This window comes from Gavia stellata, chromosome 24 (assembly GCF_030936135.1).
Source record: "Gavia stellata isolate bGavSte3 chromosome 24, bGavSte3.hap2, whole genome shotgun sequence".
Lineage (NCBI taxonomy): Eukaryota > Metazoa > Chordata > Aves > Gaviiformes > Gaviidae > Gavia > Gavia stellata.
Window position 1 is genome coordinate 1,496,607 of NC_082617.1, and position 19,384 is coordinate 1,515,990.

At 44.1% G+C, this 19,384-nt stretch overlaps 1 protein-coding gene across 1 annotated transcript in view; it reads right to left on the reverse strand.

Moving 5' to 3' along the window:
* Positions 1–19,384, reverse strand: part of EXD3 (exonuclease 3'-5' domain containing 3) — a 202,647-nt gene that overhangs the window by 182,624 nt on the left and 639 nt on the right. Inside the window, exons 2-7 of the mRNA XM_059829024.1 lie at positions 19,115–19,179; positions 14,787–14,954; positions 13,359–13,526; positions 3,661–3,714; positions 2,975–3,114; positions 2,071–2,171 (exon numbers count right to left, since the gene is read on the reverse strand). Of these exons, the coding sequence (XP_059685007.1) occupies positions 2,071–2,171; positions 2,975–3,114; positions 3,661–3,714; positions 13,359–13,526; positions 14,787–14,954; positions 19,115–19,179 (696 nt within the window). The remainder of the gene's footprint in view (positions 1–2,070; positions 2,172–2,974; positions 3,115–3,660; positions 3,715–13,358; positions 13,527–14,786; positions 14,955–19,114; positions 19,180–19,384) is intronic.

Here is a 19,384-nt window from a genome sequence, read left to right on the forward strand (position 1 = left end):
CTGAGTCGCATACAAGTTTGCCTTCTCATACCAAGAAACCCTGTCCTCTCTAGCCTTTCGCACTGAAAGCCACTTCCATCTTCTGCTGCTGCGCTCAGCCTCTTTCAGCGAGTAGGAGTCTTGAGTGAAGAGGAGAGAGAAACCAGCAGAAGACTGCGGCATCGAACAAGCCCACAATCAGGTTAGGTAACAAGAAGTGTGAGTTTTACCTCACTGCTAGCTTTTGGTGGAGCTGCTCAGAACAAGAGAAACGAGGGGGTTTTAATCTGTACGTTTTCCCCAGCCTGCTTCCTTTTCGTACGCTCTTTTCTCACAGACAGATTTACTTCCACTAAGGAACGGAGAAAGAACACCCAGAAATTCAGAGGAAGGGAGGGGAGAGAGGTAGGAAGAAAAGGAAAGCCATGTTATTCCAGCTGCCACCATTTCCCAATTCAGTTCAAGCAGGACCAGCACTAAGGCAGAAATTCCTCTGTAGGCATTCATCCCCTTCCAAAGCATTTCAAAGGAGACTAAGACGGCTGCACTTCAGCAAAGGGTGAAGTCCTGCTCTGAATCACAGATGATGTTACGTAAAAAAATAAACACCTACCTTCATATATGGGACTATGAGAGTCATCCAGCACTGGTTTTAGCTGCCCCAAATCTGGCATCTTGTCTAAATCAGCAGCCCACATCCCCTCTCACGTCAACAGACGTGGACAGTCCTCTCTAGCAAATGACTTATCCTGCACTGTAGACACTGCAGTTAGCATGGGATAAATCACTCTCTGGAAGCGTAGGCAGGAATGGGATCTGTCTCTACCTCCAGGAACCTCCTCACCAGTGAATGTGTTATGGAGGACCAGCAAGATTTGGCCATTATTATTGGCAGCTACAACATCTGGGACACTGTCACCAGGCTGAGGTACACTACCATCCCACAGAGAGCACCTGAGATCAACAGCTCCTAGATTTTTTTTTTTAAATTATTATTTCTCAGGATTTTGCACGTGAACAGTTGTATCATTTCACCTCTACAGTTAATATCATACCCTTGGTGGATCTTTCATAAGGAAAGGGGGACACCTCAATTCTCTTTAGAGATCACAAAAGACAATACAGCCTACCAAATGACCAACCTTGTAAAGGAGGAAAAATTACCGAACACTAGTAAACTCCCGGGAAGTTTTTAGATTTTAAATAAATCACCCCCCCATATGTCTCAGCTTTCACACCAGTGTGCTAAGTTTAATTATATTTACTTATCCTCCAATGCGGGTTTGTAAGGATTATCTTACTAACTTTTGAACACCAGTCTGAAAATGTGAAGATTAATATGCAACACAGTGCTGCTGCCAGGTGTAATAAGCCCACAATTTGTGGTTAGAAAACACTTTTCAGTCCAAGAAAAGAGAATTGCATATCTTGGACTGATGATGGAAAGCTTTGCAGGGTAAGTCCTAACGGTGCATCTAAAGGTGTCTGACGCAAGATCCCAAAGAGAAGAAAAAAAGATCAACAGTCCCCGCTAACAACCAAAGCAAAATATTGTAGATTTTGTTAGGTAACTGGTAGGGAAGCAGGTATTTCAGTGACGTAAAATGTATTACTTCTCCCAGAAGGCTGCAAGAGCCTTAAAATTCCCTACCACCAACCCTAGTTTATGCAAAGAATACAAAGGGCTGTGAAGCTCCTGCTTCCCAAGGGTTATCTCTTCCCAGCTGACGGACCCATAAGTCAAGAAAACAGATCCCCAGATGAATAATGACTTGCCTCTTATGTGAGCGGAATGGAGTCATAACTCAAAGCTGACCATCATGTGTTTATGTAGAGCCATTCTGAGGTCAAGATTTACTTCATATCATGGAAGAAGCAGTCTATTAGTCACAAGCACTTCATTCTTCGACAGCACAAAGTGGTAATTCCCATAACTTACCAGCTTTGTTTTTCAATACCATTAATTAAACCCTGAAACTCCCCATGATAAATTACAGCAGAGATTGCTTGCTGAACACGGAAGAAGACAAATTGACTTCATCTGTTCTTTCTTGGTGAGATAACTCCACAATATGTTGCAATATCACATACCTGGATCTACGTTAAATCGGTCTAGGAGCCTGAAGACCAGCTTGCTTAGCATTTTGCGGTTAAATTTCTCTGGTTTGTACCGGGACAGGCCTTGATATTGTCTGTAAGCAAATAAATGAAATCAGAAAGAAACATCTGTGGAATCGCCAAAATAGTAGATATTTAACAGTAGAGGTATTAGGGTTTGCTAGGTGTTGGTAAGAACAGTCCCCCACCTGTCTTGAGTTACAGCAAAAAGTCAACAATACAACCATACAAATTTCCCAGTCAATGACTGAAGCAAGTCCAGAAGCTTATTTCAAAGAATGAGAAAGCGAGCAACACCCTCTCGTCGTTTTTCAGAACTAAGACTGCAACTATTGCATCCACACTGTGAGTTTGACCGTACTGTTGGCTTTGTGACTGACAGGAGCTATTCTAGTGAGAGGCAATTTATAAATTAAAACACACACGACTATTTCACGAGCACATGAAGGTTAACCACTTGCATCTCTTGTTTTTCTGCCACTTCATCACAGTATTATCTTCCTGCAAAACCTGTACAACAGATACTGAAACTCACCCTTGTCTGCAGCAAAGCACAAGAGTCTGATTGCTACAACCTCCCGGAGGAAGCTTTGATATTGTTATATTGCTAAGATCTACTGCACAGGCTTCATTTTGCACTCCTCTCTCCTGGCAGGAACCGAGCATCTGTCAATAGGAATGACACCTCTGTCTTACGGGCTGGGGTGTTTGGGAAGACTCTGGCACAGACACCAGAATTTCCCCTTTCTCAGCTGAAAAGTAAATATATTGCACTCCATTACGCTGAGAAACAATCTTAGATAGACAACCAGAGAACATACTGTCCTCTGACAGCAAGTTTGCCCCAACTGTTTAGAAAGCCGACAAGCGTTTCTACCTTGTGACGTCTCTGATATTAAAACCAGGTTCACACCACGTGTCCAGGATCTGCAAGAGCTTGCTCTGGAGCTCGGGATATTCTCCCACATAATCTTCCACCAAGTTAGTTTTATCTTGGAGCAGTAACGGCGTACACATCTAGGAGAAGAAATTACATTTAAAGCACTGTGCCCTGCCTTTGCTCACCGTGTTCCGCAGGCTGAGCGCTGCAGCACCCAGAAGGCACGGAAGAGGTCCGTGACATTGCAGACCGAAACCTGGCAGAGGGCTGCCCCATTCCCTGCTGCTGAGACCTGGCGAGCAAGTCACAACCCCCCTGCTTAATCAACCAGTGCTGCCTAAAAGGGTGATGTGACATTTTCAACACAAATATTTGCAAAGCTTCAAAACAGCAGAAGCACTAAGCTCCATCATAGTGATAACCATTTGTCAAGAACACAGCTAGAATTTTTTATAACAGTGGCTGCAGCTAGAAAAAGTCCAGTAAGCTGTAACGGGGTCTAACAAAATACAGTCGTGTCGCTTCCCTAAATGTAAAAGTCCATCAGCAATGCAGCAGTTACTTCTTGGGAACAAAGTAAAGCCTCAAGTGAAAGGCAGCACAACTCGGAGGGCCTTGATGGATCTCCTGCTTAACAAAAGGTGGATCTGATGACAGAGAAGCCTGCAGAGGAAATGACTCACCTTCTCCACATCTTGATCTGGCTGTAGTTTTAGCTTAATACTCAGTATGGCTGCCTGGAAAATACAAAGAAGTTGTGTATTTAGGAGAACACCACCACCGTGATAAACGAGCATTAGTTTAAAGTGAAGTATATATGCTATTATACACACTTTTAATGTGTTAATTATTTCTGTTAAATTTTCAAGCACAAATCATATAAACATTCGGCCGCATATATTCCACTTAGAAATGTACAAAAAGACTCCTGGCAGAGTTGCATATTCCGAGCAGCAGCATACCCTGGAGCAAAAATTAAAGATCAAGTTGGCTGGCAGAAGGAAAGAGAGAAAGCAAAGTGCTTGGACAAAATCAGCCAAAATGGATATTTTCTATCAATGTAATTGTAAAAACACCTGACCCACCACACCTTTCTGAGTTAACTTTATCCATCTTGCTGTGCCTTTTAAATTTTCTAAAATGATTGCATTTTGTGAAAGCAACCCAAGATTTAAAAGACCCTGAAATCAAGAGGTTTTAGTTTTCTTAATTTCTGCATAGCTCCACACCCCTGAAAGTGTTCAGGTTCACCACAATCAGATGGTAAGAACTGTATTTTTCCCTTTTGCGGTATCTACAAATCTTTGATAAGCCAAGACCTGCCACGTTCACAAATGAACTCCAAATCAGTATCTTCTGCAGATGAGGAAACTCTGCTCTGGTGAACGGCAGTAACTCAGATGTGAGAAGAACTGGTTCAGCCACTGTCGGTCCTGTCCCAGCTTGGTGATTACAGGAATGTATTAAGATCTAACTGTGCTTTGCTTGGGAGGCATATAAACTAATTAGGATTTTAAGCAGTTAATAGTGTCTAATTTCTGTAGTGTGTGAGAACACTTGGATCTCAAACACAGAATAAGCGCATAATGACTTTCTTTAATATAGTGTATTGTTCCAGTAAATAGAGTAATAAGAGCGAGGAGCCTTCTAGCGCATTTATGTGTCAGTGCTGACGTAATTGTGAACTAGGTAACAAGGATGTTTTACATCGAGTGGCCTTCTAATTACTTCGCCAAGTTGGGCTGTATTTTCCAAAAGGGTTGTAAACAGTGTTTGAAACACACGACATCTCTGACCTGGCTGCAGCATGCGTGTAACTCCAGGCAACAGCAGGACAGAGTACATAATCAGCTGAGTTCACAAATGCCTACTTATTCAGATGAGGATAAAAACAGTATGCTAGGGTTTCAAGGAAAAGCTCTTATCTTCAACAGGTTTCTCTGCTATCTGCGATTGACTTTGCTTTGGGAGAAGGATCATGAAAATGATGGATTTGTTTGTCAAAATAGTTGCATTTTAGAACTCTGTTATTTGTTAGAACACGTAAACAAACATAATACAGTAAAAAACGTGCATTTCCCCCAAGCAAACTCAAACCTCATCATTACACTTCACCTGCATAAAACCTTTAGAGAAAAATTTAACCAGAAAAATAACCTAAGTGGGGGTAGGAGCACACCTTGGAACACATTTTCCGTGATCCCTCCTAGCATTCAAATGACACCTCAACTTCACTCATCACTGGAAGCACATGTTCTGCAGACCCAGCCAACCAACACAGACAAAACCTAACAGCTCATCCGAGCATCGCTCACAGCAGAAGCAGTGGATTACATTACTTTCTGGAAAATTCATGCATCTATTTCATCCGCTGCATCAAAGACTGAGTGTACAAAAGCAGACAACCAACACACACCATATAGGTTCAATCATTCAATCTTACAGTCCAGAAAGAACAGAGATACCCAGTTATCAGTGGGAAAACTTCTTTTTTTTTCTGTTTGTTTTGTTTTCTGTTTGGTTTTGGGGGGTTTTGGGGTTTTTTTTTTGGTTGGCTTTTTAACACAAAACGAACACTGCGTCGCTGACAGTCCAGGCTTCACCCCAAAAAGAGAAATCAGCAGAAAAGCTTTAAATGACAAAAGCTGGAACTAACATTAAGGCAGTTGACCGTATGCTGCAAACCAGATACCGAATAGAACGGCACATTATCATTCCTCAGCTCAGAGAACTCTTCAACCGAATCTCTCTCTTACTCCAGACTTTTAACTATTCCACCTGTTTAGAGGGTAATATGCTGCTCTGCTCCACGAGCATCAAGTACCTTTTCTCTCACATTATCAGATTAACATCACAAAGTTCAAACTGAGTAATTATTCTCGACTTGTATACAAGCTGAAGGTTGGTACTTCTGTTTTGGACCTGAAGAAGGGTTTTGGGTCTCCAAAGCTTTGGCAGCTGGTTTTATTTTCCTCCCAGCTATCTCAGTTAGCTGAATAATAATAAAAAAAAAAGACATGCAACTCTCAAAATCTTGTTTCACCATTTGATGTCATTAGTACCTCTTTATTAAACAAGTAATCCGTTAGTTTTAACATGCATGCATACAATGGTTTCCCTAATAGCTTTTTAAAGTTCACATGCATGTTCAGATTAACCTAATTGCAGAACTGTTATCTAAATGGCATAGTTTTATCTCCACCTCTGTTAACCGTACAGGCGACTTAATCAGATGAGCATGTGCCGTGTCAGGTTAGGTTTTCCTCTTTTACTGGATGTATATTCCACCCTGTAACCAAGAGGGTAGAGCAAGGAATATTCATTTAGCCAAAGCGTGGAGAGACATCGCCTTCCAACCCCAGCTGTGGCAGACCCAGCTCACACCACCACCGCTCCTGCAGGTCACAGGAACTTCAAGCAAATCACACAAGCTGGTTTTTAACATCATTTTAACATCACCCAGCTAAAGGAGGTGAGGGAGCAGTCAGACGAATTGTGCTGCTGGCAGAAACCTCCCGCAGCGGGGAACAGTCAGCGGCGGGGCAGCAGCCTCGTCCATGCGCAAAGCTAAACGTGGAAGGAGACGCATGACCCGGGTCCTAGGAACAAACAACCGGGCTGGATTGCAGGGTGTAGTTACATGGGCTGGCTGGCTGAATAGCGAGGACAACTTAGATAAAATCAGCCTGTTTACAATAGGAATAATAAGAGAAGAGATATGAGTAACTGTAATAAAGATGAAAGTGTTTGGCAGCTGTGTCTGTGGTCTCAACTTAGAGCTATTTTAAGATTTTGTTTTGTTATTATCGTGTTTTGAATTGTTTCACTCCACAAACAAGTTTTGTGTAAAACGACCCTATTTTTAACAGTCTGTTTATAGACGATAAGATCTCCAGAAAAGCAACACCTCATTCGCAGACTCATTTTGTAGTTAGAAAACAAATACTTTAATTAGGCAGACAGCATGCTGTAACTGAAATGGTGAGAATCCCCCTCCCCACCCAAGAACCAGGCATTTCCCCATATGCCGTGCTGCGCTCTCCAAGCTGCGCTGGAAGACTAGCCAGGCTGGCTGGAAGCAAGCAACTACTCTAATCCAACTGCAGATCTTCAGGCTCAGGTTGGATCAGCAGGGCAATAAAACCCCGAAGCAGCAGATACCTCCCCCACTTCACCAGCTGATCAATAAGAGAAAAAAAGCTAGCTACGACGCAGGAGCATAGAAAAGCTCTGGTGAACGCTAACGTATTGTCAGCTTATCAGGGTCTACGCACTCTCCCTCAAACTACGAAGAGAACATGTTCTAGTCCTGACTGGTGGTACAAGTAGCCTTTTCATAAAAATACATTTCATACATAGAGAGTTTCCAGCATGTAATCTAAAACAAGCAAAGAATTAGCATTATTAGCCTTACTGCTACACGTAAAAGTGTTTAACCTATACTAGAACCCTCCTGCCCCAGATCATAACAGAAATATGGGGGAGGTTGGTCCCTCTCTTGCTTTGCATCCCCCAAGCGTACATGGGACGGGTACCCGATGAAGCCACTGCTTAGTACAGGAGAAAAGGTGATGACCCATTGCCTGATTCAAAACCCATCAAAGTTTGTGGGTCTTCTCATCGTCCTCGGGGAGCTTTGGGTCATTCTTTGATTTAATTACGGTGAAAGCGAAAATCATATTTGGATATTTTGTAATAGTTTTGTTTCCCAAGGATAAACACCTAAAAATACAGCAAAGGAGGGTTGGATGAGGATGGGGAAGAATTCAAAGCTGGGCAATACTACATTAAATTATATCTAAAATGCATGTAGGTGTATTGACCATAGGATGGGGGAAGTTACCCAAACTTGACACACTCAGGCCAAGCCACAAGCACCAGACCACTCTTCTAGTCATGCGACTGCAAAACCAAGACTATGGGAAAATGGGGAGTGTTCTGAAGGGAACACACAAGCCCAGAGCACCCTGCACCAACACCTGATCCTCTCTACTTGTTTTGAATGCAGTTGGCTCTGTCTCATCTAAAAATGACTATTCTTTCCATATACAGCACGAAGTGCAGGAAGCCACACAAGATCTTATCTGCAAGGGCATGTGCACTTGGGTGGTGTCTACACTGACAATTTAGGCAATTTTCCCACGGTGGGGTTAGCATCAGAGGAATAACCCTTTGCTAGTAGCACTGCTTGGAGTGATGATGCAGGACAGACACAAATGGTTTCTGATGACTCCTACATTACTTAGCTCTGCTGCAAGCAAGTTGGGACAACACAAAGGTAAATATGCCTGTGCCTGACTTAGTGTAGTATTTCTGAACCAATGGTGAAGGAATTTCTGAAAACCCATAGAAGAGACCGAACAACAGAATGAGACTTTGCAGAGGAGGCTCCAACATCAACTCGAAGAAAATCACAGTGATCAAAGCCTGGATACATAATAATGGTAGAAATAATTGAGTAAAAGGCACACCACGTATTAATCATTGGGAACATCTGTTTTGTGTTTTGGAATCACTCATTTCAAAGTTGTGGCTAATCAGCTTTGCTCAAACTCTCAGAGTGCATCACGGCATAGTGTATGACATCAGGTTAGATATTTAATTGCTTCCTGCTTAAAGAGCATACAATATACACAGCTGTCTTCAGGAAGATCTTCAGAAACCAGAAAAATGTGAGATTTCCCAGGTGCCCTTTCAAGAGAGCATGAACATATTTTATAAGGAGTGAGACCATCAAATGAAGCAGTGACAGGTTACTCATATCTTAAGAATTTGAGGTAGGGGGAGAGAAGTAAAAGTCAAGGTTGGAATATGCGTGTGCAGAGGTGAAGCGAAGAGGGAACTGAAACAACCACTTCTGTGATTTGTCTTCCTCAGGTCACTCAAAGCAGTTTTAAACCTGGTTTAACTGGTCAGTGCACCCTCACAAATGAGTGATCCTCCAGAGCACTGCCCAAGTTTCCTGTGCACACAGGCCACCCACCTTCACCAGATCCTCCAGATCCAGACTCTCTGTATGGCTAGATCTGCTGCACATTCGTACCTCTTCTCCAAGAGCCCGCTTGCTTGACGAGAGCCCAGAAATGCTGGCAGTAGGAGCAGAATACTACCATCTGAATTAGTATTTCCCAGCAACGCTCAAGCTCCTTCCCAACGGCTTCACCAGACAGACGCCCACAGCAGAGGCGGCTCCAGAAGACACGGTGTTTGGGAGCAGGCGGCAGAGTGGTCCATGGCCCGCAGGTTGGCTACACCTCTGTTCTGGAGGGGCATGAATCTAGCAGGCAACGTGCCGTCAAAGCTGTCCTTTAGCAGTAGATTAAGTTAATAGGAAAAAAGGGTTGAGTCTGACATAATCGTCTTTACATGAGAAACATCCCCTGTAACATTTTCCTTGTTTTTCTTGTCGATTATTATTTTTAATTTAAAAGAAACAAGGAAATTCAAATGCACACACTTTAAAACACAGCAAGAGTTGAACAAGCTTTTGTAATTAAGGTGGGGAGTGGGGGAAAGAAGCAATATCAGAGACATTTTCACTGTCCTGAGAACAGCTCAAAAAAGTCCGAGTGAAGAAATCCACAATCTGAATATCCATTAATGTGCTCAATCAATCTTAACACTGATCTGTATTGCCAGATTTGCAAAAATACACCATGTGTACTCAAGCACCATGTACGAAGTAGGACTACAAACAATAATATCCCTGAATCGGTGTTCAGAACATCACCACACTGAGAATTGAAGGTCATGTCGGTGATTGAACCATGCATGTTGACACCTTAGCATATTTCTATTCCTTTATGTTTAACTCTTTTGGTCAACCATCCTTTCTACCTAATTATCAAATTACTTCTGTAGTAGTATGGGTTGCTGACAAAAGCTTTGAATTCTGTGTCTACAGAGCTTTTTCTCTGGGTACTCCAAGTTATTTTACGACAAATTTTAATAACTGAATTTTAACAGATAATCCACATTCTCTTAATTGAAAGAGCGAACATTAACTGAATTTAACATATGGAATCAACCTTCATTATTTGTAGAAATTAACGGATGAAACATTAGTAGAAAAAATGTACTCTGCTTTTGGCAACAGAGAAATCTGGAGGGACGACCACCAAAAAAACCGTTAAAAATTAAATACTCCCTGTCCCACTAATAGCTTAGTCCAATATTCTTGTTTAAGAACCAAACCAATGAAGGGGTTTGGTGCAGAGAAGTCAGAATGGGAACTCTCTCAGGCCCAAGAATATTTCTGGTTGTCAGAGGCTAAAAAGATTATTTATTGTTTCCTTCCTAAACCCAGCTCCACTGCCACCTGTTCAGAATTTACTATAAAGCTGTTAAACAAGACGAGAACTTTGATGCTGACTGTGAAAACAAGTTTCACTGTATCTGACCCGAACAGCACTCACTACTGATCCAGAAGCAAAGGAATTTGATTTTTTTCTTTAAGCGCAGCTATCTTTTTACCTTTATAAGCTGTTTAAAAAAATGTAAATAAAATAACTCAGCGGACAATAGAGGGCATTCATCCCGCAGAAAGACAGCCGCCACCCTTAGACATGAAATATCGCAGCACATTAAGTCATGAGACCCCGCTAATCAAAGCTGACAGGGCCCTGAATGTGATTTCTGCTGAGACTTAGCGATATCATGGGGCACTGAAGCATGCACAGCCTGCCAGACTGCCCCTGTTCATGTGACAATGGCTTTTATTCCCAAAAGGGGCCTGCGAGTGACAAGAGTCCCCTTTGTCTTTAGGCTCCCGCATTCGCAGTGCAAGAGAGGTTCATTCAACCAGCCCCAGACACTCTTTGAAAGGCTGAAGTGTAACATAAGATGACCATGAAACACTAGCTTGCCTTCTGCCTACCCCTCATTCTTCTCAAGCACAGCCCGGCCTATTCAGGGCCTCTCGCAGACTCGCTCGCGCTGCATTACCCCCGGTCTGCTGAATCCCCGCATTGTCCCAGCCCCACCAGCAGCCATCGCCCTTCCCACAAAGCCGTCCACCCGGCAGCCCGACCAGGCTCCGGCACCGCCCGGGTCGAGGCCGGCGTGGAGCCACGGCCCGGGGCTTGGGAGGGCTTCTGAGAAGGGGGCAAAGCCGCCACATCCCACCTGAAGCTACCGGAGCGGGAACGCGGAACCCTTCTCTCTCTTTGCGCGGCCCCGGCAGCCCCTCGCACGGTCGTAGAGCCGCCATACGAGGGCCCACGCTGCCATACTCCTCCAGCAGCTGCAAACTCCATTCGCAAAGGAACGGCTAAAACCCCCAAACAGGCCAGACCCCTCAAAACTCCACTTGATATGTCTCCGCTTTTTCCTTTAACTCTATCCGCTCGTTTTTCAGCACCAGTGCCATCCACTGGCCCGCGCTCCCCGTCCGGTGCCTCCTCCCCGCAGCTACTATTTCACGCTGCTGAATCAGAATAAAGTTACCTCCACCTGTGCCACCTTCCACCAAACCCCCCACGGCCGGTACGCAGCTGACCGCCTTCCCGCCGTCCCCGCGACACCCGCACCCTGCCCCGTCCGGCGGCGGGACCCGCGGCTCGCTGCAAGACTCCCGACTCACCAACTGGTCCAGCTTTTGAGCAGCTTTACTAAAATAAGGCATCCAGGGCGGGCCAGATGCGCTTCAGAAACAAATAACCGCCACGGCCATCCCCAGGGATGTCTGAGATCTCGTCTTCTGAAGAGATCTTTCTCCAAAAGCTCTGCGAGGGAAAGGAGTCTTAACCCACGGGGCAGAGCTGGGGACCTCCATGATTCGCACACCACAGTAGGAAATGCATCAAAACAGGCAAAGGGAATAACGAGCTCTAGAATAAACGCCTGGTGTCTTAGTGGGAATACAGCAAGAAAATAAATACTGACAGCAAGGGTTTATAAGGATTTCTGTCCTTTCCGGTGAGAGACAGAAAAGCCAAAGATCCTACACATGAATCTGCCTTACTGCCCCATCTGAAAGACGGGGAAGAGCAGGATGAACACGCACGCCACAGGCCACTGCAAGTGCTCAGAGCCCTAGTTCCAGATTTTTTGGGGTTAGTTGCTGTGAACTTAGGTATGATCAGTCCCCAAGGGCAGTAAAAGATTTCCTGTTATTCTTGAAGATAATTCTATTCATCCTTCTGGCAACAAAACAAAACTAGAAGAAAGTTATGGCTGAGGGTAAGCAACAGTTGAGGTTTCCTGTTCTTCACACTGGGAATGACTAGTAAATGAGCTTTTCTGTGGAAGAAAGAACAGAAAAACAATTCCACCAAAAAAAGTATTTAGAGCTTTCCAAAACCAGATCTAGAAAGAACTGCATTTCTAATGACAACAATAAATATCTTTGGAGCCATGAACTTAAAAATCATGCTTGAATATAGTCAAATACTACATTTCTGTTAGGATTTTCAGACACTCACATTCAAAAACTTATTGAGCAAAGGAGTAAGTTTGAAGCAGCTACCTGTGAACTTCTAATCAAATACGAAATATCCTTGTTTCAGTATTCAAAGAAATCAAGAAGAATGGAATTCCATGATTTCACTCGGGAATTCAGCTTTACTGAAGAATAGGATTTTGAAAATGCTATTTGATTTTTTTTCTTTTGCTAAACAAGATCAAGCTGTTCTACACCATCAAAGTGAACCACCTTCCTTTGAGAAAAACAAACCTATGTCTTTTGCCTTTATTAGGGGGGGGAAAAAAAAAGCATTAACAGTATTGTAGTTTGCTCATGAGAACACTCGCAAGACTACCAAGATGTCACGGTGATGCCAGAGATGCTGCAAGTGCTCTAAACCACAGGGTAAAACATATCAAATTCTGGGTTTGGTGAACTCCTGCGTGTGTCAGCCACTCAAACTCAAACGCAGGAGTAGTAACACATCTTGAATATAAGCCTGCATGGTAAAGAGGCTTCGAAACTCTTCAAACTGAGAACCCTTTGGTTAGGGTAATCACATGGGAACAGAGAGATTTCCCAACCCCTCCTCGCTGCAGGCAGATTGGAGATAACACAGCAGGTCTATGACCAACTACTAAAATCCCTTCTTTTCTTGCCAAGGACAAGGAAACAAAAAAGAACACAACCATCCCCTTAAATTCTCCAAATTAAACCCTATTAACCTATTACTTTCAAAGGTCAAAAAAGGGGTGGAGGAAGGATTCCCTGGCATTCTGTACTCAGCCACTAGAAAAAATGAGGTTGAACACAGCCTGCTCCTGTACATGGGAAGACCATGCTAAGCTGTACCATTCACAGCGTGCAGCTGCTGTGATGAAATGGAATTCGCATTGAAATGCATCCAAAAAAGGACACAGACATTAACAGAGAACTAGAGAGCTGGGTAGGTAAATTTATTTGAAAGACATGACCCACCTCTTTGTAATCGCCCTTGTGATAAAGATGACTGACATGTCCAAGTAAATAGTTCCGGTCTGCTGTATGGAGCTGGTAAACGCTAATCAGAGGGTCAAGAAGATTAGCTGGGCACTGGGCTAGTATTCTGAGTAGACGGGCCTGCAGCTTCTTCAGCTTGATGCCAGACTAAAATAAAAAAAAAAAAAAAAAGAAAAAAATAGAACACAGATTTAGTAAAGATGGCTACAATTCAATGGCAGTTGAAAATGCAGCTTGTTTAAACAGGGGAATAAGCCAATTCCTTGGGAAGGGATTCTCCAATTTCCCCATGGAGTCTGCAAGCAGAAATCAGAACAATATGATACACATTTTTTTCACAGCATCCAATTTAAAAACATTAAATGTTTGCGGGATAATTCTGGAAAAGGCATATGGCCTTGTGCAAAAGTAAAATATGAAACTGGAAAAATGCCCTCTTTTACTAATACAGCTATTGAGAAATTCTCCCCTCTAGTTCCCAGCAGAAAATCTTTGAATCCAGCAACCCCCCTCAAGGGACATCTCACCTATCAGGCATAGGAATTCAATTTTCATTCCCAGGCTTGCTCCTGGGTGCAAGAAAGGCAGGAAAAGCAAAAGCATTGTCAAAAGATGCACAGATACAAGTATTAAGCCTTGTGTTCCTACATGATCATTCCCTTATGACAGGAATTTCGGTGCCAGTAGCACTTCACCGCACTTTGCAGATCCTGCAATGGCAGAGCTCAATATCTAAAAAGAGCCGTTTGGAAAAATGGGAAACGAAACAACACAAATATAAAAGTATCTTGCAGTTCAGAGCCAAAAGCGTACAAAAAAGAGAAAATCTCAGTAGGTCAGGACGTATGAAGGCCTCAGGAATGGCAAACATTAGGACGTATAATCTGATGACCCAACGTTACAAAGCTAATCATTCAGCTGCTGAAAAGTCATACTGTTACCATTTTCTGCATTCCCGATGATAAAAGCTCCCCACCATATGGCAGGAGTTAAGCGATCGTACAGTAACTGGCTTCTATTTGCAGAACTGGAAGAATATGCAGAGTAGATTACTGCAATTGGCTTTATCCTGACAGCGGGGATGTGAGTTCCAGTGGGAAAGCCTCCAGCCCAGCAAAGGCTGCAAGATCAGCGCTTGATCAAAGTGGTTTGATATGGGAAGATGGAAATCCCAGCTTGGAAGGGGAAACAGAGCTCTCGCATCACAGCTTCTAATATTATTTCATGTTCAGGCCAGCACACAACAGATAACAACATCTCAGTACAAATTTCACACCTCGTCACGCCGTGTTTGTACGAGACTACAGAGAAGACTATGGAACAAAGTGAAATTGGGGACACTTGAGGGACATTAAAATCAATTGCCCCCTCCTTTCTCCCGGCACTCCTGCTCTCTCTTTTTCTAACCTGTTGAACAGCAGGATGCTCTTTTATCCAAAGCTGCAACTCAGTGGTGATGTAATACCCGAGGGAATGCCCTTTCCCCTTCCAATCGCTGCCGCTCTCCAGCATGTCCAGGAGTCCTGCCAATGGGTCCTCCAGCCCTGCAAAGCCCCGCCTGATTTCTTCCTTGAGCTGCTGAGATACAAGAACACATTGTCATGTACAAAAAGATTAGTGAATCCTCCCTTCCCCCAGCTGAACACAAAGCTTTATTTTTTTTAATTTAATCTATTCAGAGAGGTAACTGTTGCTATTCAGCCACCATCCGCGCCTCCAGTGACTTTTCATGTCATTACAGATTCCTTCATGGCTCACTGCACCTCAAACCCAATGGGAAAAGCAGCAATTGTCCACACTAATTATCCCATAAAGACAGAGAAGTTGTTCTGTGGGGCAGACAAAGGGGCTTGGGATTTGGGGGAGGGGGAGAGAAGAAGTGAGCTGGAGAAAAGGGTGTTGTTGGGAAAATGGCAATATTGAAGGTAGATAACCGGGCTCAAAAACCTACTCATCTTCTAACAGACCTACAAGTGATGAAACAGATAAAGCCTTCCTCCTCATTCTTGTACCACAAACTTTCATATTTGACCCTATACCCACTTCAGCCACGATGCCATAATGCTCCTCACCGTAACAGGAATATTTGGGAGTATCAGAGTAGTTTGGATTTTACACGCAAGATTAAAAAGAAAGACATATCAGAGTTCAAACTCTGTCAGATTGCCATCCTGCAAATCCATGCTCCTTCCCTCCAAAGCTACCTGAGCAGGGTATTTTCTGTCGACTACCTACTGCCACTGCACGTCGGGCACTGCACACCTCCGCAAGTCTACAGGCCGTACGACGGGGCTCGGAACATGGGAAAACTCCACGCCATAAATCTTAGGAATCCCAGGGTGATGTGTTTAGAAATGTGAAGGAATCGGACACTCACTTTGTGAATGTTAATAGGCTACTTACTACCCATCTGGTAGAAGTGATAAATTAGCAGTACTGAGCAATATCTTTATAATGTTTACATTGGAAGTAGTTTCCAAGGAGCTTGGAGGGTTGGCAGGGTGAAGAAGCGGCATCCTTCAGTACCCACACAGGACCTTTCATCGCATGGTACATGTACTGGCGTGGAGCAAGGCAAAAGCAGAGACAGAAAACAAGAAATCACTAAGAGCAGCTGCTCTCTTTCTTTTCTGGCTAAAAAGCAAAATCCAAAAGATGCTCATTCCTGCCTGCAGCCAGCACTTGTAATTTACTGTATATGATGGCCCCAGTTGTAGCTTCCAATGGAAACAACATAAAGTTTAAAGAACGACATGGAAAACAAAAGAAAATCTACAGAAAATTTGCCAATGAATTTGTTCCTTTTTATTCATGGACAATATTTACTGGAAGACAGTTATTTTCCATAGTGTCTTTCATGTCTGGAAAACCCACAAAACCTATCGTTTACGACAGAAACTGTTTCTTTCTCACTAGATTATCAAATGCAATATGAAAAAACTGATGACTAACAAAGATGTGACTTTAGATAACAGATTTCTCCCTGTAAGTATTTTCCCCTGTGGCAAGAATTTGCGATGTTAAACATAGGGCTCCAACTTCGCTGCGAGATTCAGCAGAAGGAAAAGGCAAGGTCTTATCCAACCGCAAATATCCAACACAACAGCCAAAGGAAAACAAAGCAACTCGCCAACTAAATTGGACTGTTTATAAATGGCCTCTCTTTTTTCTTTTTTTTCCCCCCAAAGCCCCACTTCAGCACATTTAGACTGAACAAGAGCTTTCACCGCACCGCTCAGCTCCTCCTTGGGCCGGAGTCAGAGCCCAGGCTTTGGCAGGATGGGCTCCAGCAGACACCAGGTCCTGCGAGAGCACAAGTCTGCTTTCACGCGTAGAGCATCTCCAAACGCTGACACAACTGCCAGGAGCACTAACCGTTGTTATCTAGCCTGAGCCTTGACTTCGTACCAGCTGGACTTTGACAAGCAAGGGAAAAACCTTCTTCAAAACTTCCTAGCAATCTGAAGACTTCAACTATGGTATGTACAGTTTGAGGAGATTAAAAAAAACAAAGAAAAAAAAGGCATGAGACACCTAAATCAGAGAGGAAGGAGTGCTGTGCTGCCTGGCTCGTCTCTGTCAGAGGAAGGATTCCTCTCAAACGTGTAATTGCCTTTTTCATTTCAATTGATTCCCATGGCAGGGAATGCTCCTTGGGGAATTTCTGCAGCCTGACAGATCATGGGAATAGGAAAATTTTGCTGATGCTCATACTACATACTCCTTCATTCAGTTTTGGTCCCTTCTAGAAAGAAGCTCAGAGCAGTCTGCTGATGCTTCTTAGTTATTCCCAAACTGTCTTTCCTGTGTAGGAAATGACCACTTCTTATAACCATGTTCCAGAACCGAGGTCACGCCATGGACAGATACCCTCCTTCTGCTCACGGTCACTGATTTGAGACCAACGGGCTGATTCACACAAGTTAATAGACAGTATTGACCTACGTTGACACACAGCGAAAGGCAAAGAAGCTCCCTGCCATTGAAACGTCAGTGGAGCAGACTGAGCTGTATTTAAGTCAGCTTCCCTCATCGATTTGAAGTGGACGGTCGGGTGTAAGCAGGAGCACCCCACACCTCGAGGCGCACACAGAGGGCAGGGCAGCAGCCGCCCCTGAAAAAAGCGTCTACGCTTGCTGCGGGTGCGCTGCGTGTCCGAAGGGTGGCGATGCCCTGAGCGTGGATTAGCCCATCTCAGCGACAGCGTGACGAGCACGTGTCAGAAACCATTGGGGACATTCACGCTGTGCTCCCCACCCCAGAGGCAGCTGCTGCTGTGCCACCGCCCGGTCCCACCGCAGCCCTCCTCGTCTCTCTAAAAAGGCTTTCCTCGTCGTTCAGAAACGCATCCTCCAGGTTCAGAAACACGCTTGCGCCCGCAGCCACGGGGCGCTGCCTGAAGGGTGGGCCCGAGGGAGACAGCCCTGCCCCGCCGGGGAGCTGCAGCCCGCGCGCTCCGCGAAACCACGCGTCTCCCTGGGATGACCGTTCCAGAAACAAACAGACTGAGTAAGCGGAGCTGCAAGAGTGACTCATGGGGATCCTCAAGCTTTTCCACCCTCAGCAGGAAAGCTGCGGTGCTCACTGCCCAAGGACACGTTGATGGGAGACTTTGTCTTCTTCAGAGTATTTTTCTTCACAATCCACACACATACCAGGGTACACAGTACAGAGATTTTGATGATTGCTCCTTCCTACTGTTGTTTTGTGGGATTAACTGCCCTCAAGACCTAACAAATAATATTTTTTTTCCTCCAACTCTAACAAAACGTGATGGAAAGCTCAAGGCTTCAGAGTTGCTGAGCTCAAGTCTGTGTCGGTGACTGATCATTTGGAAAGGCACCTCTCACACTGTGTTTCCAGTTGTTTAATTATTCCGGCTGGGAACCACAGACCATCAGGAATGGAAAGTCTAAGTGCGGCAGACAAGGACAATGACTAAACACTCCAGACACCTAGAATGGAGCACGTACACCAAGGTACTCAGCCACGCTGACCATTTCACACAGGACACATTCCACATGGCTATGGGGTAAGCTGCAGGTTTTTGGGTCTTTTAGAAAAAAACATCTTGGCTATGAACCTGCCTGAACAACGCAGAGTTAAACATGGGAAACTCACCACTAAGCCGATTCATCTAGTGTTTTTGTTAGTTTTCAAGCTCCCAAATTTAGACGAAGTATATTTTACTCCCTGTGAGAAATCTCCATGTAGAGCCCATAGGGTGCTGTATAAAAATACAGCACTAATTTTAGACAGGCAGTGTAAATTGCATTCACCACTCTAAAAGGCAAAACCAAACCAAATCAGAAAAAATAGTAAAAATACTTTGAATACGAAGGCTTTGATATCATTCCACTTGGCAAAGAGCACTTTTCTACTGACTTCAACCCTCATTTTTCCAGCTACTAGAAATATTCTTCCCCCTCCCCCAAAGATCCTCCATTTAGTGGACAAAAAAGTGTTTAAAAGAAAACAAAAGCAACTTCGATTTTTTTCCCTCTGTAACTCAGCCCTGTAAACTTCAGCTCTTTTATATGAGCCCCTGAGCTGCGTCACGTCACACAGAGCTACCTTTTCTTTTTACTTCTTGCTGCCAATGCATAGGCTCTTCCCCTGTGTGCTGGAACTGAAAGCGATCGTGAAGAATTGCAGGTCTGACCTAAGCGTTCTGCGTCTGGACATGCTCTGCATGCAGTTATTAACTGCAGCGTGGAGGGGAGGCTCAGCCTTACCTTCTTCATCTCTTTCTTTGTCCAGAGAAGCTGAAGGGTTTTCAGCAATAGGAGTGGGTCCTGGCCTGGAGGAGGGGGAAGAAAAGGAGAGGGAGAGAGAGAAAAGGGGGGAGAAAAACAAAACAAAACAGATTTATTGGCTCTGTACAGGCAGCCTAGACACACTGGTGCATTGTTTCACCGAAGAGAAATCAGCTACTCCATGCCACTGTGTTTGAAACCACCAACCTTCCAACTGTCAGTCAGGATTAAAGTGCTAAAATCCCTCAC